General features: G+C 43.1%; 1 protein-coding gene across 7 annotated transcripts in view; it reads left to right on the top strand.

Moving 5' to 3' along the window:
* Positions 1 to 6,373, top strand: part of HEATR5A (HEAT repeat containing 5A) — a 126,501-nt gene extending 120,128 nt beyond the window's left edge. For all 7 annotated transcript variants that reach the window (XM_073348959.2, XM_073348960.2, XM_073348962.1 and 4 more), the window contains 3 exons: positions 2,599 to 2,753; positions 4,251 to 4,464; positions 4,700 to 6,373. In XM_073348959.2, coding sequence (XP_073205060.1) covers positions 2,599 to 2,753; positions 4,251 to 4,464; positions 4,700 to 5,004 — 674 coding nt within the window. In that variant the 3' untranslated portion in view covers positions 5,005 to 6,373. The remainder of the gene's footprint in view (positions 1 to 2,598; positions 2,754 to 4,250; positions 4,465 to 4,699) is intronic.
* Positions 6,374 to 26,069: the final 19,696 nt, after the last annotated feature.

Raw genomic sequence — 26,069 nt, 5'->3', positions numbered from 1 at the left:
GAACTACTCTTTGTTAAGATAACTTAATAAAAATAAGTTATAATATAAAAAATATAATATAAAAAATAACTTAATGTCTGAGGGTGAAACTTACTTCACCCATGTAGTCCAACTTTAATATTCTTAAGTACAGCCCACACCTATTTCTGCTACTACAGTCTATAGGTTGGAGTGGCCACCAGAGTCTCTCCATGCCTCTTTTGTGGTGTAGTAGTCACTGGTGTAATGGGAAGGCAGATTTCATGGTTCCTCACGTGGTTTACACCCAGCCTCAGCCCGTTGCTATCCTCTGCCCCAGCCTATGTTGGAACAGTGCACTCAAAGGGTGTATCCACTGCAGTGGTGCTCCCCCGCAGAGCTCTAATGTGTGGAAGGCTACATGCTTATCCTCTGTACCAGGGCCACAGGACCTATCTGCTTTCCTTTGGATGAATAAGCTTAGGGGGTCTTTCATGCAGGTTCCCACATCTGTACCCTAGAGTTCAGAGTGGGGAAGGAACCCTGACATTTGCCTATTCTAGACATGGGCTTGCAGGTGTGGTAGATAATTACACACTTAGAATATCTGCAGATATGTTATGTATTTTATGAGAAAAGAATTTAATTCCTCAGGCCAGCTGATACTTTTTTTTCCCAAATCTCTCCAATTATCAGTGTATTACTTGTAAACGGACTTCCAACTGAGTGCCATGTTCCATGAGTAGTCACATCAGAGCAGTACAGAGATGGACTATTACCTCTCTCTGTTCTGTGATGTGCTGCTTCTGAGCCCAAAATTACACTGCCCCTTTGTTTTTGCTGCTCCTATCTCCTGCAGACTCCTGTCTAATTTGCTGTCTTATCACCCCTTCACTATGTCTTTCTCAACATTACTGCTTTGTTTTTTCTCTTCTGAATGGTTATGATTATTTTAACTCCTTTTACACTCCTGAAACATTATTAGCTTGCATTTGTTCAATCTTTACGTCATTTTATTTTTTTGACCATGTTTCTCATTTCTCTAGGTCTTTTGGTATCACTTTTTCTTTCCTCATTGGTGTTTACAACACCCCCAGTTCAGCATTATCTGCACATTTCTAACAGGCAGCCTGTGTTCCAAGTCATTAAAGAAAATGTTAAGTAAAACTGGACTTTCCACAGGCTTCCTGGACACCACTTTTCAACTTGATACATTGTTAGTCAACACTACCATGTGTTTATGGACTTTTAGTGTTCAGTGTATATGACAGCATTCCTCTCCAAGCCGATCTGAGTTAATTGTGAGAGTGAGATTTCATGAAGCAGTATCAAATGCTTTGAAATTCAATTACATCTAAAATACTGCATTACCTCACCCATTAATGTTTTAGTCAGTTAAGAAATGCAATTAAGTTTTGTAAGACATAACCTTAAAAAAAAAAATGCTGTTTGTTCCTCATGATTCCAACTGATTTTGTTCTAATAGTTACGGCAGTTACCCTTCAACCCACTGTAAAATACAAATTCCAGTAATGAAGAGGAATTTTTTCATGTATCTCTAAGATTTTAAAATTACATTTGCAGTTCCTATTAATAACTTTATTAAAGTGCCATGCACATGCCTCAACAAGTGGAAAACCTGATGAGACCAGTGGGGATTGGGACAGCCTCAGTAGAAAGGGGGAGTAGAATACTTGCTGGGGGGATGCAGGAGCAGCCTCTTCCAGATTCTAGCCACTCATTGGCCAGCCTGGGGAGGAAGGGAGCTGATGGGTCCCTCATCTTCCCCTTTCAATAATTTAAACCCTAACCCAGGCCATGTGGAGCTTTCTTTTTGTTCCATTCCAGCTCCTATTATGCCTACCCCCAACCCTGTACTGATGGCTTTGGAGCTGTGTATTGCAGAGGCTGTGGGTCTGACCAATCATGTGGGATCAGGAAGGAATTTATTCTCGGGGCCAAATTGGCAGCAGCCTGGGGAGGTTTTTTGCCTTCCTCGCAGCATCCTGAAGGCACAGTTAGGTTAAATAGTGGTAGGATTTAGTAATTAGTGATAGTGCTTGGCAAGGATGTTAATTCCAGTGCGATTAAAAGAAACGATTCCCTGAAGTAAAATACTTGGGATTTTGTTTATGGGCCTTGTGCTCACATGCTGAGATCCTCCCCTTTAGCACCCTCAGTCACCTTTGTCAGGGGGAGGACAGTAGAACTCCAGAAAAGTGAGCTGAATCCTAGAGGTAGACTAAGGAGAGTCTGCCCCCACTCTGGAACTACTTAAAATGTCTGGTATGCAAGTATGGGTGACAAAGCCATAGTGCCCTTCCTCTGTGACAGGTTTAATAAAGTTGCAGCCTGCTACTTGAAATCCATCCCTGTGTATGTCGTCATTTGCTACCACGTCCAGATCAATTGCCATTGGTTTTAGATTCTTCTGAGAACAGTTGTATCAGTCAATACAAAAGAAAAATGTTTTCTTAATACAAAGTTAATGTGTTTGCACCATTGTCTAATTCCATTTAGACATAATATAGAAAATGCCATGCCAAAAAATGTTTCATGAGCACTTTTTACATCACTTTAGAACATTACAATTGGCAATATTACTTTTAGAATGTGAATTTGAGACTGTTTTATCTTTAGTAGATGGAGCTCAACAAGAACTTGATGAAGTCAACCTGCTTACTGCCATTACAGTATTTATTTTGTCTACAAGTCCAGAAGTTATTACCATAGAGTGCCTTCAAAAGCGTTGTATTGAGAAGTTTAAAATAGCACTTGATTCAAAAGATCCTGTAGTAAGTACTTTTTCTAGCTAGAGGAGTATTTCAGTTAGAAGCATGCTAAAGTTCTTCTAGCACATTTTCTGTTGAGCTGTTTCACTGGACCGAACTAAGTGTTGATTTGAAAGAATTTTTTTTAATTCTGTCCCATTTAGATCTGTTGTATTTTAAAGTGCAATTTTAAACTAGGTTTCAGAGTAACAGCCGTGTTAGTCTGTATTCGCAAAAAGAAAAGGAGTACTTGTGGCATGAAGCGAGCTGTAGCTCACGAAAGCTCATGCTCAAATAAATTGGTTTGTCTCTAAGGTGCCACAAGTACTCCTTTTCTTTTTGTTAATTTTAAACTAGTTGGCCAGAGCTAGTGGGTCTGTGCTGTGCCTTGCTTTTAACTGTTGTTCATTAAAATGTTCTGTGTACAAATGAAGTATTTTCTATATTATTGTTTCACCATCTGGGAAATAAGAACGCCATGCTTTGATAAATTGATAAGAAAGTTATCTAGTTTTGCGGATGTTTCCTTAATTTTCTCTGTGCACTTATTTTAGACCTTAGGGCAATACTCTGCCAGGTCATCTGTTTTGATTCTCTATCTGTACTCTTGACAGAAACAGCACATTAGGGGGATTTTTGTCTTGTTTCTTACATGGTGGAAGTATACCGCTATCATAGCGGTTCACCCTTTATCACACTGAAAGTGCAGCTTTAAAGATGGTACTCCCTTGGGCTTTTGTTAATTAAATAGTAGTTCCCCAAATGTGGTCTTTATATTGACCAGTGTGGGAGTCCATCGTAAACCACTTTTTTTCCTCCTCTTTCTATACTGATTTATCAATCAGAAAGTCAGCTTTATTTAATGTTTAATTATCAGAATTGATGACTCACTGCTAGAATATTTACTTTTTAATATTTACTTTTTAAGTCTATTGCTATATGTCCAATTTTAGAAGTCTCCATTTTCAGCAGGATGGCTTTCACTAATAAGAATTTCAGAAAGCCAGGTGTAATTACAAAAAAAGAAATAGTGACACAGGGTGAAATTTTCAAAAGCATCTAACTAACTTAGGCACCTCAGCCTCTCAAAAGTCCTATAGACACTTAGACTCCTAAGGCATTAAGTAAGCATTTCTATTGTAAGCCCCTACTTTTAGTCAAGTGTAGTTTTCTCCAAAAATTTCATTTTAACATGGTTAGGAAACCTAGTGGGCTCGTGAGCCTAAAACTCTATTTAGACATTTTTAGTTATGAGTGCAAGATGTGTTTTATGGTTTCTTCGTTACTTGTTAAAATAATTCTGAGATACTTTTCTGACATCATTTAACTTTTCAAAGTGTGTTTTATCATTAGCTAATGAAAAGTTTCTCTTGCCATGTGAATTTTCAAGCTTTTGTACACTTTTTTTCTTTTAAAAACTTTATCTTCAAAATTGTTTGAAGTGCCAAGGCATTCTGACATGTAGTTTTAAGTGTAACTTTGTTTACATTCAGTATTGTAACTGTAACTTTTCCCCTTTAGGTACAGCTTAAGTGCTATCAGCTGCTGCTTTCCATCTTTCAATATCCCAACAGAGCTGTCTCATATCCTTACATTAATTCTTTGGCACCATCTATTATGAGGAAATTGCAGGAAACAGAAAAAACAAAGCCTGAGAATTCTGCTGAACTGCAAGTCATTCAGGAAGGAATAAAGGTGGTCGCAGCTCTCATAGCCATTGCTGAGGAAGAACATCGTAAGTCCCTCAATTCCAATGCCCTTTTAATGTCTTAAGTGGCTGTCGGGAATCAACTAAAACAAAATGTATTCCCCCATAATTATAATTTTGAACAAAATTTAATTATTAGTTATGCTAGTTAACAGTATGTCTTAGAAAAATGTTGACTTTCTTTCTGTGCTTAGTAGTCATTAGGATTTGAAAACTTTAAAAAAATTATTTGATATCTAAGTGTTGTTTTTAATTTTTATAGGTGCTTATTTGGTGGCCTGCCTCCTGCCCCTCCTTATTTCCTTTCTTTTGGATGAGAATTCTTTGGGGTCAGCCACAAACTCAGCAAGAAATCTACATGAGTTTGCTTTGCAAAACGTGATGCAGATTGGTCCACAGTACTCATCAGTTTTTAAAAAAGTAATGGCTTCCTCTCCAACTATGAAAGCCAGGCTTGAATCAGCTGTAAAAGGCAATCAGGAAAGCATTAAAGTCAAGACAACACCTAAACATGCAAAGAATCCTGGGAAAAGTTCAAGCATTCAACTAAAGACCAACTTTCTCTGAAGTATCTTAAGCACTTTGATAACACTGCAAAAAAGTCCCTTTTCATTTCTAATTACAGTAGTCAGGAAGAGTTGGTTTCAGTTTTAGCTCAATTTTGACTTGAAATCCAGATGATTTTTTAAAAACAACATTCTTTAGAGATTTGCTTTCTATTAAATATAATTGACCTTTTAAATTTGAGCACTCTGAGTAAAACGTATCAAATGTAATATAAACTATATATTTGCATTAATAAAATAACAAATCTGCAAGAACCGTGCATTTCTAATATCAATGCAGACAAGAAATAAGACTTAGATATATTGAGGAGCCAGCCGTTTTTATTCATTAAATAAACTGAATTATTTTTGGCAATACTTGTTTAAAACAAAAGTTACTGTGATTATTGATTTTGGATTTAACTGGGGCATAAATTTACTTGCTGTTCAGTCTTTCCTAAGTACTAATTTAACATACTGCATATATTGAATGTCCTTGTCATCCTTAAGATAAATTATTGTTGAGCTCTAATATCCCACTGCATTTAAGGTAATATTGACTTCTTTAATTAAATGCTAATAAACTCTTGAGCTGTCCAAGATATAGCAATATAACACTTGCTGTTATATTACAGCTTCACAATGCCTGTTCACTTTGGCCCCAGTTCTGCAGGGACTTGCAGTGTGGGACTTATGTGCTTACAGTTAAGGCACATGTGTATGTGTTTGCACAACCGGTGCCTTATTGCTTCATATAAAGCCTCACTTTTCAGGATATACTTTTTGGTTTAACTTTATATTATGCTAGCCAGACAGTTGAAACTTACATAACCTGAAAAGGACAGCAGTTTTGATGCACTGTGCCTCTGATTCAGACATCTATCTATCTAGCTGCATCTATTTCATGATTTTTAAATGATCAAGTATCTATACGTGACTCTCACTAATGATCATATCTTTTCAAGGAGGGGTGGAAATGTCTGAAGTTAGCTTATCTTGTGTCAAAATACAACAAACTTAAAGAAAAAGTACAAAAAATATAATTTTTATCAAGGAACATATTTTAATATAGAAAAAAATGTAACTACTAAAAATGCAATGGCTATAAAGTATTTTCTAATTATTGCCTTTTTTCTTTTGTGCCAGTATTAGCTCACTAAACCAAATACTGTCACAATGAGTATAGTATTTCCTTGTTAAAAATTAGTCAAGAAAAGAAAAACGTCTACAGAGCTGAGAAACACACTGTGACTCAGGAAGAGTGTGATGTACTGTATTTTATTATAAGATTTGTATATAAATACTATTGTAAATTGTACAGCATTAACCATTTGACCAAAATTCTAACAATTCATTTTTCTAATTCACATAAATAAACCTAATTTTCTTCAGTTAAGTGTGTTTTTCATTTTACCTGATAGAAGGACTTTCATTTATTTCGAGTTACTTTAAAAATCTGGGTTTTAATTAATATTCCCAATCAATACAGTGTCCCTATCTGTGGTGGTTTAATGACAAGACAGGACACGGCTTTAGCAAGCAAGCAAGCTGGTTTGCTGACGGGCTTCTGCCTGTCAGCTTTCCTCCTTCCCTTTTATTTCTCTCCCTCCTGCGCATTACATATTCTGACCGCAAAAGGCATCAACAAAGGAAATAATATGACTTTAATTAATATTCTTATTTACCAGCCTCTATCTACTACAGTCCTTGTTCTCAGGCCTTGAGCCCAGTCCAAGGAAGCTTCCCATGGTTCATGTCCTCTGGGCGACTTCCCATGGTCCATGTCCTTGGACGGAGCAGTGTGTGCACTGCTCCTACACAACACTCAGGGTGTGCCCTGAATGTTTCCAGGTGCATGAACTCTACGTGAACCCTTCACCTATCAGAACCTCTATAGACATATTTACCATAAGATGTAAAAATGCAAATAGAATAACTCAGAATTAACAACTGCCCCTGAGAGTTTAAAAAAAACCTCCCTATAATGGGGTGAACAAGTCCCCTCAGGGTTATGACAGGAACACTCCTAGAGCAGCGCTAACCTGTGACTGAGGAGGAAGTGACCTTGAGGGATGCAGACTGACCCAAACTTTAGGGGCCAAAGATATTTTGGCATCCAGTGGGATTTTAAAAAGCATCTAGGTGCCTAACTTCCTTAACAATCTCTCTGCATCTTTAGGCTCCTAAATACCTTTGAAAATCTGATCCTGCAACAGGAGTTCCATGAGTACTGTGGATTGGAACTGTCTCTACCTCTAGGACATCTTTCCATGTATTGTTTTTTGAAGAGTTCTTTTTCCTTGGAAAAATGTGAGCTCTGTTGTCATTCTCACCTATGTCAGAGGGGAGTTCTCTAGACTTAGAGCTTTCTCAGCACTGCCCATCTCCTGATCTCATAAATTTCATCTTTGGAGTTGACAGTTTTATATTTCTGGAGGAAAGTAGTTGCCTACGAAGATTATTGTTTTGGACAGAGGAGGTGAGTAGAGAGGGTGCTCTCAAATACCTTGGGCCAATTTCTTGGAGGGTCATAAAGAGTCGTCCAGACTTTGAATCTGACATGGTATTTCACAGTGTAATAAGCAGAGCACTAGGGTGATGAACTCTTGGGCAGAAGTGTTGCCGAGAAGGCAGGCTGCTGCATTTGGAATCTATATTAATACTTTTCCCCCTCATCTAATATATAAAGGATTGTATCTACATTTTTACTTTTAAAAAATTCTGCCTGTGCTAATTACCATTAATATTTTAATAGTAATGAGGTTATGACATTTTTCACCACTGACATACTTTTCTTAAAAACAGTTTCACATATTGCATTAGCAGCAAGCAAACCTGCTAAAAGCCAAGTAAAAAATAAAAGCATAAAAAGATTGCCCCATGTCTTTCAGAGAATTTGAATGGAATAGTTAACATTTTAATCCTCTGTCTGGAAGAGAGGGACTGGAGCTATGTGGTTTGGCATTTGGTGGTCACTGTCTTGAAAGCCCAGATGGAGCAGATGATTTGTTATTTTTGGACCGGGTTTGCCACAACAGCTGTCTTAAAGGTAGATTGCAGTGAGTTTAGAATCTGTCCTTTTGAAACAGGTTATTAAATCAAAATGGAATTACGTTTACACCTGTTTTCTACCACTTAAATCTGAAGGGATGAAGGAAGAAAAAGTTTGTTCATTGCTCTCTGGATTTACCTTGATGCTCATTTACAATTTTGAAAACCCCTTTCTTCCACTATCTCACCTATATAACCTAAACTTGGAAGTAAGAAAAAGATGGAGAAAAGAGAGAAACATCACTAACTTTTGATATCCAGAGTTTGGAACAAAAACAGTCTGACAATTATTTTATTCATGTAAAGATTAGAAAAGTTCATGTACTAAGTCTGTGTGCCTTGCACTTTTACACTTCATACCTTAAATTGAAACATATTACATAAGTAAGATCACTGATTTACCTTTGTATGAATTACCCTATTCTTGGACTGATCTTTCCTCACTGAGTTAGACCTAATCTCTGAGAAACTGAAGGTGTCTGAAATTTTGGTTGATTCAGTGCCAGGTTCTTGAGCATGTTTGTTACATCAGTTTTAAACCAAGTGGCAGCATTCACAATTGTCATATTGTGTCCACTCCCTTAGTCACCTATTTTTGGCAATGTGTTTTTTGCACTCCTATTCATTTCACCCTGATGCCAACCTTTTCAAGTAGGGAAATCAAAATATTTCCCTTTTTTGTGTTTAAAAAAATACAGTATTAATGCATTTTAATGTAACACTGGAAGTATAGATATAGAAAGAGAGAACTTGGAATATGATATTTTAAATACTATGCCAAAGACAAAATCATTTGTCATAATATTGACACGCCTCAGTTTTGTTTAAAGTTACGTTTGCCATAGTCATTTAGGAGTATCCTGCAATTCTTTGTAAAGTTGTCATTAAATTTAAGCAAAGCATGCAGAACTCTGTAGTTGTCCAAGTAGTCTTTACTATTTGCATGTCTAGAGTAATTCATAATCTGACTCTAATTTTGTATGCTTCAGCATGCACCTGGCTACAAACTGAGATGCCAGAAATATTTTAAGCTGTGAAGGTCAATAAAGCTCAGACTCGTTTAGACTGATGCAATATCCCTCACAAAATAAGATGATTTCATGTAGAGGAGGTATAGCAGTTCTATTGGAAGGGTTTGCTAATTATTGGAATTTTTGTGGGGATCTCTTCCCAAACAGGGCCACAGGAGGGCTGACGTGGGTCACTGGGAATAGGAAGAACTGAATGAACTGTAGAATCGGAGTCACCTTGTCAACTATTTTGTAGTCATAGTAATAATGCATGACAGTAGTCACCAGTGATCAGGCAGATATTCAGCAGAGTCGGTGGGGGGGTGTGGCAGTGATTCCTTTTAGAGATACATGAACAACTGGCTTAAACTGTCTGCAGTCCCATCTAAAACTCTATTCCTAATATATTTTTTAAAAATTGATTTTAATTGTTTGTATAGAAAATAAAAACACATAATGAAACAAAACACATATAAATGCATGCATAAAATGGAATTAGCATAAAAAAATTCAACGTTAATTATTAAACAAAAAGCAAAAACAAACCTGAACCTGTAGAGGTCATGCAGAGTATCACGTATTAAAGTGACTAAATGGATAAATAAATGAGAACATAACTGATGAGTATCAGGGCTAATATATATTAAACTACAAAAGTATGCAATAGTTTCATGTGTGACCAGACAACCTCATATTTTTCCAAACCTTTCTATTTAGACAGTCATTTTTCACTTAATGCAGTAGTGGAAAGCTCACTAAGCCAGTGTAAAACCTCTCCAACACATCATCAAGGATCTACAATCTATCCTGAAGGACGACCTATCACTCTCACAGATCTTGGGAAACAGGCCAGTCCTTGCTTACAGACAGCCCCCCAACCTGAAGCAAATACTCACCAGCAACCACACACCACACAACTGAACCACTAACCCAGGAACCTATCCTTGCAACAAAGCCCGTTGCCAACTTTGTCCACATATCTATTCAGGGGACACCATCATAGGGCCTAAGCACATCAGCCACACTATCAGAGGCTCCTTCACCTGCACATCTACCAATGTGATATATGCCATCATGTGCCAGCAATGACCCTCTGCCATGTACATTGGTCATACCGGACAGTCTCTACGTAAGAGAATAAATGGACACAAATCAGATGTCAAGAATTATAACATTCATAAACCAGTCGGAGAACACTTCAATCTCCATGGTCACTCGATTACAGACCTAAAAGTGGCAATACTTCAACACAAAAACTTCAAAAACAAACTCCAACGAGAGACTGCTGAATTGGAATTAATTTGCAAATTGGATACAATTAACTTAGGCTTGAATAGAGACTGGGAGTGGATGGGTCATTACACAAAGTAAAACTATTTCCCCATGTTTATTCCCCCCCCACCCCCCACTGTTCCTCAGACGTTCTTGTCAACTGCTGGAAATGGCCCACCTTGATTATCACTACAAAAGGTGTCGTGTTCCCCACCACCACCCCCCGCTCTCCTGCAGGTAATAGCTCACCTTACCTGATCGCTCTCCTTACAGTGTATATGGTAACACCCATTGTTTCACGTTCTCTATGTATATAAATCTCCCCACTGTATTTTCCACTGCATGCATCCGATGAAGTGAGCTGTCACTCACGAAAGCTTATGCTCAAATAAATTTGTTAGTCTCTAAGGTGCCACAAGTACTCCTTTTCTTTAAGCCAGTCTGTGTACTCTAATTTAGAATGCGAGGCAAAATTTGTTTGGCAATGATGCCTTCAGCTTCCTGAGATGTAGCTTTAGTCTCATAGCAGATCACATTATGGGCTTTCTAATAAAAGGCTTTTATACAACAAATGTGCAGTGTGAGTTGCTGGTTTCGAGCCAGCTGAATCTAAGCCAGTCAATGCACTTTCTTAAACAGTTTTAAACTGTTCTAACAAAAAGTCTGAAGTTTTCCTCTGGTGAAAAGTTGGTGGTTGGGACATGGAATCTTAGTGAGATGAGAAAATTGGAAAAAATTATGCAGAAGACCCCTAGAAAACGAGTAGTGTTCAACGTTTACCCAAAGAGTTTAATGTTACCTTGATGTATATGATCCTTATTATGCTTTCATTTGATATCCCAAAAACAGAATTCAAATATCCCCCAAGGGTTTTCCCTCAAAACAGCCCACCTGTTCACACCAATCTGTTCTCCTCAGGTATGGGTCTGTAAGGGGGCTAAGGGAATATCTTAGAGGATACAGATCAGCCCTCCAATAAGTGATTGACACAAGTAATATCTTTTCCAAAACAACGTATCCTTTATTGGTGCAAACACAAATCCCTACACACAAGCTAAAAGCACCCAAACTACAACAGCATAAAGTTAAGATGATCTAAGTGGCTGCTCCCTGCTTCAGATGATCAGTCTTCCAAAGGTTGCTGACAACTTCTGGTAATAGTTCTTAGATGTTCTTTAGGTCAAGTCTCATCTCGCTCGGGTCTCTGTCTTTTCTTGGTCTTCTCCCTCTCGGTCAGTGACAGACTTCTCCTCCTCCACCTGCTCCTGTTTCTCTTCCACCTGCTTCTGTGTCTCTGACACTCTAGGCTTGACTGACAGTTGTTTTGCTTCCATCTTTCTGTCAGCACTCCGCCCATACCACATCGCAACGTTGTTTCTCATGGACCGAATTTCATGATCAACAATCACCTCACCACTGCATTTCCCTGCCAGTTTCTGCCCCCACCAGTTTCAGAGCTGTGACCAGTCAGCCTCCAGCTAATCCTGGGATGGTGCCTTAGTGATGTGCTTGCCTAACTCAAAATGGAGACAGGGAAACAAAATGGAGTCACTCAATCTCCGGAATCACCTTGGATGCAGAGTATCATAAAAAGGCAGATTTGTTGTCTTGTATCTTGAATTTAGTGCCACTGAGGGCCCAATCCTGAAAACAGTTACTTTATATCCTTAACTTTGAGCACAAGTAGTTCCATTAAGGCTTGATTATTTCATTTGACAAGTGAAACTCTTCTTAAAACTCAAGAAATTAAGAGAACAGTTGGTGAGTTACAATTGGTAGGGCAGTTCTTAAAAAATAAACACAGTAAAATCAAATTTAAACTGCCCTTGCTCTGTATTTTATACAACCATGTGCTTAAAATCTAACTTTTAATGCATCTATTCCCCTCTCCTTGGTAACCTCCTAATCTACTGCCATAGAAATTTACTAAAACACAGGATTGCAGTTCAATTATCTGGAGACTAATTATAACTCAGGCTTACCTCCATGGCATTTTCTACCATTTTTCCCCTAGCCACTGGGTGGTGCGGGTCCCCGGAGCTCCCAGACTCTGCGGACTGCAGAGGGACCCTAGAACTCCCAGCCCCTGCAGGCAACGGGGGGACCCCGGAGCTCCCAGCCACCGCAGGAAGCAGGGACCCTGCTGTGGGTGCTGGACCCTCCTCCCTCCCCATTTTATCAGGGATATTTTTAGTAAAAAATCACAAACAGGTCATGGGCTTCTGTGAATTTTTGTTTATTGCACCAGATCTCTCCTGATTTTTACTAAAAATATCTGTGAATAAATCTGAGCCTTAATTATAACACGTGATTCCTATTTACAGGTTCAACCCAAGCTATTTAATAATGGGATATAGCTACAGGTACATCTATAAAAGTGGAAAAGGTATTTGCCATGATGTCTGATAAATAGGGGGGAGGGATAGCTCAGTGGTTTGAGCATTGGCCTGCTAAACCCAGGCTCATGAGTTCAATCCTTGAGGGGGCCATTTAGGGATCTGGGGCAAAAATTGGGGATTGGTCCTGCTTTGAGCAGGGGGTTGGACTAGATGACCTCCTGAGGTCCCTTCCAACCCTGATATTCTATGATAAATATGCAAGAGATCAGGTGAAACATATGCATGTAACTTCAAAATTCAACTATATTGTCATGTAATAGAGAGTAAAGAAAGATTTGATGTACAATAGAACCTCGGAGTTACAAACACCTCGGGCATGGAGGTTGTTCATAACTCTGAACAAAGCGTTATGGTTGTTCTTTCAAAAGTTTACCATGAACACTGACTTAATACAGCTTTGAAACTTTACTATGCAGAAGAAAAATGCTGCTTTTAACCATCTTAATTTAAATGGAACAAGCCCAGAAACTGTTTCCTTACTTTGTCAAATCTTTTTTAAAACTTTCCCTTTATAGTTTTAGCAGTTTACATTTAATGCAGTACTGTACAGTATTTGCTGTTTTCCCCTCTCTTTGCTGCCTGATTGTGTATTTCCTGTTCCAAATGAGGTGCGTGGTGGACCGGTCAGTTCATAACTCTGGTGTTCCTGACTCTAAGGTTTTACTGTATTTAATTTATCTTCTGGTTTGCAAGTCCCAAAGACTATAAGGATGCCAATGTTAGGCCTAGACGCTTTGCACAATGTTATATAGATTTTTCTCCCTCTGTCTGATGTACAGTTTGTTAGTATTTTCTACTTCAATATTCTGCATCAGATTCTAGGGGGTCAGGGTGACCTATTACATATAAAAGCAAATGGGAAAATGGTATCTAAAAGTAGGGTTCATGTGTCTTCTAAACAGATGAAACCAAAAGCCAGTAGTTCTTCGAGTGATTGCTCATGTGTATTCCACAATAGGAGTGCATGCTCACCACATGCACCGGTGCTGGAAGTTTTTCCCCTAGCAGTACCCGTAGGGGGGAAGTGCCCCACGCGACCCCTGGAGTGGCGCCTGCCTGGTGCAGTATAACGAGAGCTGCTCGCTCCCTGCACCCTTGGTTCCTTCTTGCTGCCAGTGAAGGTGCGTCAGAACTACTCTGCTCCAGCTTTGCTGTCGCTCGTCCCCAGAACCGTTGGTTCGTTCAGTGTTAGTACCTGTAGTTAGTTAGCTGTTTAGTTAGTCAGTGAGCCCAGGCCAGGGCATGCCCCGCATCCCGGGATTTAAGTTGCGTGGCTCTTGTAGGCGTTCTATGCCAAGAAGTGACCTGCCCGCAGACTGTTTGCGCTGTTCAGGAGAGACCCATATCAGCGAAGGGTGCAAGATTTGCAAGTCGTTTAAGCCTCCGACCAAAAGAGAAAGGGACATTAGGCTCCAGGCCATCCTGATGGAGTTGGCACTGACCCTGACTCCAGCACGCCGCTCCGAACCAGTACCCGGCACCACGGCATCAGTGCACGGCGACCCTCCAGTGCCATCGACCAGTCGGCACCGCTATCCATCCACTGGGCATGGCAAGAGTGCCAGAAAGACTCCATCTTCGCAGCGACACTAGGGGAAGTCTGGGACAGAGGCTAGGCCCATGTCGGGCAGTCCTCACTGACCCACCGGGCTCCAGGCCTCTGACTCACGTTGAGTGGAGTAGCCCGGCCCCTTCGGAACAGGCCTCTCCGGATGCCTGGATGCTGTCCACACCTGAAGCCCTCCCCACGGGGAGGGACGTTATGTCCATGCCGGTGCCCAGAGCGCTGCCAATGTTGGCCCCATGCTCTAAAGGCAAGCTGCCGCTAGGATCTTCCCAGTCGCCTCCAGCCCAGTACCGGTCTCGGGCAAGGAAATGTTCCCGACACCGGTCACCACCCAGCGACTGTTTGGGACAGAGTCCATGTGGATCGCCCTCGATGCCGACCAAACTGTCTGGCTGGGTTCCGGCTACCCGGGACTCTTGGCACCGCTCGTCCTCAAGGAGCGAATATCGACGGGACCGCAGCAGGCGTCGCCAACAGTCCTCATCTCGGAGGGGGTACCACAGTAGGTCATAGCATGGTCGTCAACGCCATTCCTGCTCAGACTCCCGCTCCAAGTCTCCACCAAGACATCTCAGCCCCGGGCGTCGATCGCCGGTGTCTCACCATCGTGGGTCCACCTGTCAAGGCTGTTTGTGGAGCAGCTGTTACCGTCAGTACCGGTCTTCCACATTGAGATCGCGGTCCCGTGGCCGACGTAGATCCCAGCACCACCGCTCCTCCCGGTCCAGAGACAGCAGCAGATCTTACTCCAGCCCGGCCTCCATGCGTAGCCGTCCTTCGATGCGCCAGGACAGCCAACCCGAACAGCCGACCCCGCCAGTGCCACAGCAGATGCAGTGGCACCGAGCGTCGTGGCCGGCCCAATGGTACCAGTGGGCACGGTGGCCTCTGGTGCAGCCCCGAGTGGGAGCTGGCTCTGTGGCTGGAGCTTCGGAAGTCTGACCAGGTGGTGGACCCTCCGGTGCCAGCCGATACCCAGAGCACCACAGCAGCCTCCTCGCCCCGCAGGAGGACTTCAGGGCCCATTAAGAACTCTTAAAGAGGGTGGCAGCAAGGCTCCACCTCCAGGCAGAGGAGATGGAGGAGCCCTCAGACTCCCTGTTTAATGCGCTGTCCCTGTTGGCACCAGGTAGGGTGGCATTGCCCCTCCATGAAGGGGTGGCTAAGATTTCAGATGCCCTGTGGCAAACACCGGCCTCATTGGCCCCCATTTCTAAGAAGGCGGAACACAAGTACTTTGTACTCACTAAGGAGCATGAGTACTTGTACACCCACCCGACACCCAACTCCCTGGTGCTCAAGTCGGGCAAGCACAGGGAACGGGAGGGTCAGCCAACCCTGACCCCAAAAAACAAAGAGTCTCGGAGACTGGACTCTTTCGGAAGGAAAATTTATTCGTCTTCGAGCTTCCAGTTACAAGTGGCAAACCATCAGGCTCTCCTGGGCCGGTACAAATTCAATCTGTGGGGCTCCTGCCCAAGTTTGAGGACTCCCTCCAGGAGCGTGAAAGGAAGGAGTTCATGGCGCTAGTGGAGGAAGGGGCAGCAGCTGCTAGAGCATCCCTGCAGGCAGCCTCGTATGCTGTGGACACGGCCGCATGATCCATGGCATCTGCGGTGTCCATGAGATGAGTGTCATGGCTCCTGCTCTCTGGGCTGTCCAGCGAGGTGCAGTCTTCCATGCAGGATCTCTCGTTTGACAGGAAAGCTTTGTTTGCGGAGGAAACAGATACAAGGCTGCACGGCATGAAAGACTCCCGCATGACCCTACAGACTCTGGGCCTCTATGTCCCGGCTCCAGCAAGAGCAAAGTTCAAGTCCTGTCCAGGCCACCCTCCTGAAGTATGAGGCTGTCCATAAGAAGCAGATGGACTATAAGAGACGCGCACAGAGTCTGTCTCATCCTGCCCCCCAGCCTGGGTCCTCCAAGGGCAAGCAGGCGGGGAAAAGGTGCTTTTGATGGGACGCTTGGGGGCACCCTGCCAGTCCTCATTAGGGATCCACCCCCAATAAATCTCCCCTTCTCCAACCGGTTGTGTGCTTTCCTTCTGGAATGGTCGCAGTTAACCTCAGGCCGATGGGTCCTCAACACAATCTTCTGCGGTTACACCCTCCAGTTTACTTCCTCCCTGCCCAACCACCTCCCTGCCCCCATCCCCCTTGGGGGACCCCACACACAAAGCTCTGCTCAAGCAGGAGGTGGGGCGGCTTCTAGGACTAGGAGCTATAGACGTGGTGCCTGAGGATTTCATGGGCAAGGGGTATTACTCCTGTTATATCCTTATCCCATAGGCCAAAGTGGGGCTCAGGCTCATCCTGGACCTGCGAGGTCTGAACCAGTACATGGTGAAACACAAGTTCCGCATGGTTTCCCTGGCTTTCATCGTCCCCTCTCTGGATCCTGGGGACTGATACGCTGCCCTTGATCTGCAGGATGCGTCCTTCCACATCCACATATTCGAGGGGCACAGGCACTTCCTCCATTTCGTGGTGGGACAGAATCATTACCAATTCACTTCCCCCAGGGTGTTCACAAAATGCATGTTGGTGGTAGCAGCCTATCTCAGATGGCAGGGGGTCCAGATATTTCCCTATCTGGACGATTGGCTTGTCAAGGGAACCTCCCAGTTGCAGGTGAGGGATCACATGGCACTCCTCCTGTCCACGTGCACCGCCTTGGGCCTGTTGGTAAACAACACCAAGTCCACTTAGTCCCGGCCCAATGTATAGAGTTTATTGGGGCATTCCTGGACGCAGCGTTGGCCAGGGCCTCTCTCCCCTGAGACAGATTCGAGACCCTGAAAGGGCTCATCGATTCGGTCACAAGGTTCCCGGTGACAACAGCCAGGGTTTGCCTGCAGCTCTTGGGTCACATGTCGGCGTGTACGTACGTGGTCCATCACGCCAGACTCAGGATGAGGCCCCTCCAGCTCTGGTTGGCCTCAAAATTCTCCCAGGCCATGGACAGGATGGACAAGGTCCTCACCATGCCAGACTCTGTGATCACCTCCCTACGGTGGTGGTCTGCCCCATACAATATGCTCCAAGAAGTCCCATTCAGGGACAGGGCCCCGTTGCTGGAGCTGGTGTCCGATGTGTTGGACCTGGTTGGGGGGCCCATGTGGGGAAATTTCAAACTCAAGACCTGACCCTACATATGAACATCAAGGAGCTCAGGGTGGTGTGGCTGGCATGTATGGCCTTTCGCTCGCACCTGGAGGGCAAGGTAGTGAGGGTCCTCACAGACAACACGATGTTCTATATCAACAGGCAAGGTGGGGCCCGATCCTCTACACTCTGCCACGAAGCCCTCAGGCTGTGGGACTTCTGTATAGCCCACAACATCCATCTGCAGGCCTTCCACCTAATGGGTGCCCAGAACGAGAGGGCGGATCACTTGAGCAGGGACTTTTCCTTGCAACACAAGTGGTCCCTCCACCCGGAAGTGGCACACCAGCTCTTCCGAAGGTGGGTAACTCCCCAGGTGGACCTATTTGCGACTCAGCAGAACCAGCGATGCCCCCGGTTTTGCTCTGGGGGGGGCCTGGGGAACGGTGCTATCTCCGATACCTTTCTCCTGTCCTGGTCAGGCCAGCTTCTCTACGCCTTTCCCCCATTCCCTCTAATCAGCAGGGTCCTGCAGAAGAGAAAGATGGACAAGGCCCGGGTCCTCCTGATTGCCCCGGCATGGCCCAGGCAGCATTGGTACGGGACCCTCACGGGTTCTGGCGATAGCTCTGCTGTGGCCGTTGCTGCTCCACCCGGACCTGGTCTCTCAGGACCAGGCTGCCTCCTCCATCCCAACCTAGCAGCTCTTCACCTCACGGCATGGCTGCTCAGTGGTTAGGTGGGAAGGAAAGGACGTGCTCAGAACAGGTTCAGCATGTCCTCCTTGAAAGTAGATGGCCCTCCACTCGCCGCACTTATTTGGCGAAGTGGTCTCAGTTTTCTAGGTAGGTGGCGGACCAGGGTGTCTCCCCTGTGGCCGCCCCAATCCAGCTTATCCTTGATTACTTCCTCCACCTGAGGGCCCAGGGCCTGGCGCCCTCGTCAGTCAAGGTGCACCTGGCAGCCATATCGGCCTTCCATCCGCCGGTGCAAGGGCACACTATATCTTCCCATGCTATGACTGGCCGGTTCCTTAAGGATTTGGACCGTCTTTTTCTGTATTCTAGACCCCCGGTTACACAGTGGGACCTAAACCTGGTGTTGGCTCATCTCACGGGGCCCCCATTTGAACCACTGGCCACATGCTCCTGGTCTCACCTCTCATGGAAGGTGGCCTTCCTGGTTACAGTCACATCGGCCAGCTGAGTCTTGGAGCTCAGGGCCCTGACCTCTGAGCCACCGTACATGGTCTTCTGTAAGGATAAAGTCCAGCTCCGCCCACACCCTGTGTTCCTCCCGAAGGTGGTCTCTGCCTACCATGTGGGTCAGGACATTTTTCTACCGGTCCTCTGCCACAAGCCTCACACATCCAGAGAGGAGCGCCATCTGCACACGCTCAATGTGCGGTGGGCTCTGGCTTTCTACCTCGAGCAGACCAAGCCATTCAGAAAGTCCTTGCAACTGTTCATCACCTCAGCTGAGCACATGAGGGGCCAGCCGATTTCCACTCAGCGGATTTCCAATTGGATCACTTTGTGCATCCGCTCCTGTTATGAGCTGGTGCGTGTCCCCCCACCACCCATTGTGAGTGAACACTCGACTCGGGTGCAGGCCTTATCGGCTGCCTTCGTGGCCCACATCCCAATCCAGGACATTTGTAGGGCTGCCACGTGGTCTTCGGTTCACACATTCACCTTGCACTATGCAATTGTCCCCAAACCAGGGATGACGCCGGGTTTGGCAGGGCTGTCCTCCGTCCTGGGAATTCGTGAACTCCTACCCACCTCCAACAGATATAGCGTGGAATCACCTGTTGTGGAATACACATGAGCAATCACTCGAAGAAGAAAAGACAGTTGCCTTTTCTGTAACTGGTGTTCTTTGAGATGTGTTGCTCGTGTCTATTCCATATCCCGCCCTCCTTCCTCTCTGTTGTTATCTGGCAAGAAGGAACTGAGGGTGGGGGTAGTGCGCAGCTCCCCTTATACCGCGCCAGGCAGACGCCACGCCAGGGGTCGCGGGGTGCGCTCCCCCCTACATGTACTGCTAGGGGAAGAACTTCCGGCACCGGTGCACATGGCGAACACGCACACCTATTGTGGAATAGACATGAGCAACACATCTCGAAGAACAACAGTTACGGAAAAGGTAACTCTCTTTTTCCGAAAAGAGTAACATGCCTAGTTAACACTATGACAGCCTGACCCACATACAACTTCGCTCCCATTGAAATCAGTGGTAAAGCCTCATAGTCCCAGTCACATGAAGTGTTGAACACTTTCAAGTCTCATGAACTCAAGGGAAGTTGTGGCACCCCACAGGACAAAGTCCTATATTCTAGAATGTGGAATTTAGTCTTACACCCCTGTGTTCTCTCTCATATCCTGGTATCAACATGGCTACAACACTGCATATAAGAAGTGGAAGAGATTTAGTCTCAGTTTGAAAACCGATTTAAAAATCCTACTAATCTTTTATAGGTAGATACTGTGATTGAGGATATAATATGTAGTACCTTAAAATCAAGATGGATTGAAACATTTTTTTAACCTCACTAATGATAATAGATTCAGCTTCTTATCAACAAAATCCTTCAGACACAGATTCTCTTAATGCCAGCACTGATGGAAGAAAACAGATTGACATGATGAGTGCCAGACACGGCAAAGCACTATCACAACATGCAAATTACTTACATGTGCCAATGTGTCTTGATAATACACAGAAAAGCCTATTATATCTATTTATAAATGCTGGCGAATTTGCAGATGAAGGGAATCTGTGTCTGAAGGATTTTGTTGGTAAGAAGCTGAATCTATCATCATTAGTGAGGTAAAAAATTATTCAATCCGTCTTGATTTTTAGGTACTACATATTATATCCTCAATCACAGTTTCTACCTATAAAAGATTAGTAGCGTTTTTAAATCAGTGTTCAAACTGAAACTAAATCTCTTCCACTTCTTATATGCAGTGTTGTAGTAGCCATGTTGATAGCAGGACTTGAGAGAGACAAGGTGGGTGAAGTAATATATTTCATTGGACCAACTTGTGTTGGTGAGAGAGAAAAACTTTGGAGCTTACACAGAGCTCATTAATCATATCACTGACTTGCAGTGTGCTTTGGATAGGGATAATTTGCTTTTTGAGGGTCTCAGCTGATACCAGTACAGACTATTGTTACTATTTATTATGACATCTGAGGAAGTGTTTGATTATAGGACTGTTCGGTGTATTTTCTACTTTCAGGCTCTCAGTTCTGAAAAAGAACAATAGAAAGTTGTCCAAGAGGATTTGAAGCATTTCTGTTGGAAGTATACCCCAAAGATTCTGGATCCTGAAACACTTATCCTGATTTACAACTAAAAATGTGAATGCTTTAACATTTGAAAATACAACCTCTGTACAGCCTTTAGCTCTCATTCCATTCCACATGAAATATATGATAAAACATCAGGAGAACAAGATAGTCACTGACACATCCATATTTTCTGTAAATCTTGACTAAATGAGGATTTAAGAGATAAACAATTCAAATACTGCCACCAAGGTTATCTAAAATTTCTGTTTGAGTCAGATACTGTACAACTATGTGCAGGAAAACTCATTCATGTTTCACTATTTTACCATGTAGCTTTAGCAAGTGAGCAGCTGTGATTGAAATGGTTACATTGCCCAAACCATAAGTAACATTTTTCTGCTTTTGTCCAAATTTTTCAAATCATTCTATTTGAAACCCTGTTGATTGAACAACGGTATCCTGTGGTATGTATGTTCACTTACTCTGGCAACACAAAATGGAGGATTTTGGAGCGGACTTACTAGCTTAGCTTAGCAGTGGTCTGTATTGCCATGAGGGAGCCCTGGGTGTGACTTGCTGTGGTAGTGAGTTTACAGTAAATGTTGTTCAGTTTGCAGGGGAGTCCAACTGTATGAGTATAGTCAAGGGGAGGCTGGAAAGAGAGCTTGCTTCCTGTCACATTTCCCATTCACTCCTATTCTGAGGCCAGCCAATCTAGGAGTATTTTGCTGTTCCTAAGGCAATGGTTTGCAGCCTCATTTGAAGAGTTGCTCAGAAATGCCACCATGTTCTCTGGTGCCAGCCAGCCAGCCTAACACAGATGATAAAAAACAAAGTGAGGCTCTGAGCCCAAGGGCTCCCTGCCTTCTATCTTGATTTTCCCCCATGACACCAGGGAGGAACGGTATATCACCACCCAGCGGACACAGGAAGAGAGGAGTAGGGGGAATAGAAAAATTGTCATTCACATCTGCACTACAGAAGTGCTCCCTAGCTGAAGAGGGCTGAAGCTAGGGAGTAAAATGGGCAGCAGCTACTTTTAAACTACTTATCTAGCTTCACTTCCTATTCTTGGAGCAGCTACTCAGCCAGGGTGCCTGTTCTCTGCTTCTATCACATAGGAAGCCTAGAAAAACAAATTAGGTGCCTGGCACAGCAAATGGGAATACTTAAAGAATTTTAACTTGGTCTCCTCAATCTATTCATGCCTTTAGCTCTGTTTTCTTCTTCTGATTCGCAGGGACTACTTACCACACTACTCTTGAATTTCCTTCATTGTGATGACCATTCTCTAGCCCCCCATAAAGGCCAGTCACAATGTGATCAACTTAAATATTAACCACTTAGAATCTTCTGTCAACAGAGGTAGACTCATGGTGTGATATGCTAATGACATTGCATTATCTCTCTATAGTAATGCCATTAACTTGTCTCATTATAGTATTGGATGGCATGAAGTACTGCGTGCCCACAAAACTAAGTACAGATGATTTAATTCACACGAAGGATGGACAGACCAATTGTTCATCAACAAATTACAAGTAAGTGAACAATACAAAACAAGCAAGGCTAATGTACCACCAAATGGGTTGTTGGAATTTTTTGACAAATTAATTTAGTTTAAATATTTGATATATAGTTTAGGAGTTGGAGGTGCGGGTGGGGGTTCATCCTACTGATGCAGGATAAGAGCGCAGGCAGGGATGCATGCATCCTGGAGATGAATGCATGGTTGTGCCGATGATGTCAACAGGAAGCCTTTGGCTTCCTTGACAATGGGATGCAGTTACAGGAAGGAGAACTGCTGGGAAGAGTTGAGGTCCACCTGACGAAGAAGGGGAAGAGCATCTTCAGACACAGACTTGCCAACCTAGTGAGGAGAGCTTCAAACTGGGTTCAAAGAGGGCAGGCAATGAAAGCCCACAGGTATGTATTAAAAAGATGACCTTAACAGAAGGCTAGAAGTTGAAGGGGAAATGGAAAATTACAATAGGGCCATAGAAGAACCAAGAGGGAAAATCGTGAAGTAATCTGTTCAACATCTTAGATGTCTATTCACAAATATGAGGAGTATGATGAATAAACAGGAAGAACTGGAAGTTTAGCACCCAAGCTAAATTATTACTTAATTGGCATCACTAAGAGTTGTTAGGATAAATGACTGCAATATTGGTATAGAGAGCATAGTTTGTTCAGGAAGGGCAGACGGGGAAAAAAAGGGAGTTTGGGTGAAAGTGATCATGAAATGACAGATTTCTTGATTTTAAGGAAAGGAAGGAGTGACAGCAGCAGAATAAGGACAGTGGACTTCAAAAAGGAAATGTCAACAAACTCAGGGAATAGGTAGGTAAAGTCCCCTGGGAAGAAAATCTAAGGGAAAAGAGAGTTCAGGAGAGCTGGCAGTTTCTTAAAGAAACAATATTAAGGACACAACAGCAAACTATCCCCATGTGAAGGAAAGATAGGAAGAGGCCAATATTGCTCCATCAGGAGCTCTTTATGACCTGAAAAACAAAAAAGGAATCCTACAAAAAGTGGAAACATGGACATATTGCTAAGGATGAATAGCACAAGTATGCAGGGACAAAATCAGAAAGGCTAAGGCACAGAATGAGTTACACTTAGCAAGGACATAATGGGCAGTAAGAGGTTTTATAAATACATTAGGAGCAGGAGAAAGATGAAGGAAAGTGTAGGTTCTCCACTCAGAAGGGAAGGAAAACTAATAACTGATGACATCAAGAAGGTTAATGTGTTAAATGCCTCTTTTACTTCAGTCTTCACTAAAACACGTTAATAGTGACCAGATACGCAACGCAACTGAGGGCTTGTCTACAGCGTTCTCCCAGCGCTCTAAAAAAACCCCACCTCCACGAGGGGTGTAGCTTGCTCCCAGTACTGGTGCACTGTCTATACTGGAATGTTACAGCACTGAAACTTGCAGCACTCCGGGGGGTGTTTTTTCACACCCTTGAGTGAGAAAGTTGCAGCGCTGTAAAGTGCCAGTGTAGACAAGCCCTAATATTAACAGCAAGGGGAAAGGAACACAAGACAGAATAGGGAAAGAAGAGGTTAAAGAATATTTAGATAAGTTAGATGTATTGAAGTTGGCCGGGCCTGACGAAATTCACCCTGGGGTATTTAAGGAACTAGCTGAAGCAATCTAGGAAGCATGAAACTATTAGAGATTATCTTTGGTGAATTCATGGAAGATGGGTGAGGTTCCCGGAGGCTGGAGAAGGGCAAATATAGTACTCTAAAAAGGGGAACAAAGAGGACCCAGGGAATCATAGACCAGTCAACCTAACTTTGATACCTGGAAAAATACTAGAACAAAGGATTAAACAATCAATTTGTAAGCACCTACAGGTAATAAGGAATAAGTAACAGTCAATGTGGATTTGTCAAGAACAAATCATGCCAAACAAACTTAATTTCCTCCTTTGACAAGGTAACTGAGGCCAAGAAGCAGCATACGTCATAGATCTTTATTTTAATAAGGCTTTTGACACAGTCCCATATGATATTTTCAAAAGCAAAGTATGGAAATGTGGTTTTGACAAAATTACTATATTGTGGGTGTACAAGTAGTTGAAAGACTATATTCAAAGAATATTTATCAATATTCACTATCAAACTGAGAGGATGTATTTAGTGGGGACCAGCAGGGGGGGGGGTCTGTTTTGGGTCCAATACTATTCAATGTGTCAATTCATGACTTGGATAATGGAGTGGAGGGTATGCTTACAAAATTTGTGTATGACACCAAGGTGGAAGGCATAGAAAGCACATTGACTAACAAAATTAGAATTTAAAATGACCTTAAATTTGAGACTAGTTGTGAAATCAACAAGATAAAATTCAATAAAGACAAGTGCAAAGTACTTCATTCAGGAAGGAAAAATCAAATGCACAACACAAAATGGGGAGTAACTGGCTAGGCAACTGGCTGCAGAAAAGAATCTAGAGGAAGGTTATAGTGGATCACAAATTGAATATGTGTCAACAATGTGATGCAGTTTGATAAGGAAAATTTAGCACATGTGACTCCATTTTGGTTTGGGGCCCACCATTGCTTAAATGCCAGCACATCATACACCAGGAGGAGTTACCCTTAGATACTGAATCCCTGTGAAAATCCTCCTCCTTGTCTCCAGCCTGCCTTGACTCCCAGTATCTGGTTTTTGTCAGTCTCTAACTCCCTGTCTCTTGGCCTTGATGTGAGGCCTCCCATCCTGATAATAAAAGTTACTGATGCATGGCTTTAGGACCATGCTGTGTAATTAACATACTGGTTTAGCATGAGGAATGCACCAAGCAGGGACAGGTGGTAGATAAGAAAAGGCTTTGTTTATTGGCTAAGGTTTCCGATGCACGAGGGCAACGTGCTTTGCTAAAAAGTATATAACCTTTGTATAATCTGTATCGGGGTCCCCTCCTGGCTAGCAGGGGGGGCACCATGCTCGAGCATAATAAACTTAGTGTCTTTTGGGAACTCTGCAGTTGTGGACTTTGTTTATGTGCCTCAGCCTAGATTCGAACTGTGCGTGACCTATCAGGTATAATTCGCAGCATTGGTGTGCGTGTCCTACCAGGTGTAATCCGCAGCATTTGTGTGCGTGTCCTATCAGGTGTAATTCGCAGCATTTGTGTGCGTGTCCTACCAGGTGTAATTCGTAGCATTTGTGTGCGTGTCCTACAAGGTATAATTCGCAGCAGTTGTGTGCGTGTCCTCTCAGGTGTAATTCGTAACAAGTTGTGAAAAGGGCTAATATTCCTGGGTGTGTTAACAGTAGTGGTATATGTAAATCATAGGAGGTAATTGTCCCACTGTACTTGGCACTGGTGAGGCCTCTCCTAGAGTACTGTCCAACTGTGAGCACCACACTTTAGGAAAGATGTGGATGAACTGGAGACAGTCCAGAGGCGAACACAAAAATGCTAAAAGGTTTAGAAAACATGACCAATGAGGAAAGATTAAATAAACAGGACATGTTCAGTCTTGAGAAAAGAAGTCTGAGGGTGGACCTGATAATGGTCTTCAAATATGGTAAGGGCTGTTATAAAGAGGACTGTGAGTAATTGTTCTCCATGTATTCGGTGACTCTCAGGACCCTTCTCAGAGTAAGCTGCACCCTTCAAAGGCACTTATTCAAAATATAATATATATTTATCTGTCTGCAATTTTGCACCCATTAAACTATCTGCTATCTTTTGTGATTATAAGTGATAGCTCATGCCAACAGGACTGCATTTAATACAAATCTCTTTATTTGTTTTTAATCCCCATCTGTGATTCAAGCTCACTGCAATAGAGAGTAAAGCATCACTAAACTAAAGCAGGAAGTATTAGTACATTAAGCCACTGTGCTCGCTGCTGC

The sequence above is a fragment of the Lepidochelys kempii genome, chromosome 6 (genome assembly GCF_965140285.1).
Source record: "Lepidochelys kempii isolate rLepKem1 chromosome 6, rLepKem1.hap1, whole genome shotgun sequence".
NCBI lineage: Eukaryota > Metazoa > Chordata > Testudines > Cheloniidae > Lepidochelys > Lepidochelys kempii.
This window is presented reverse-complemented; position numbering and strand designations above follow the sequence as displayed.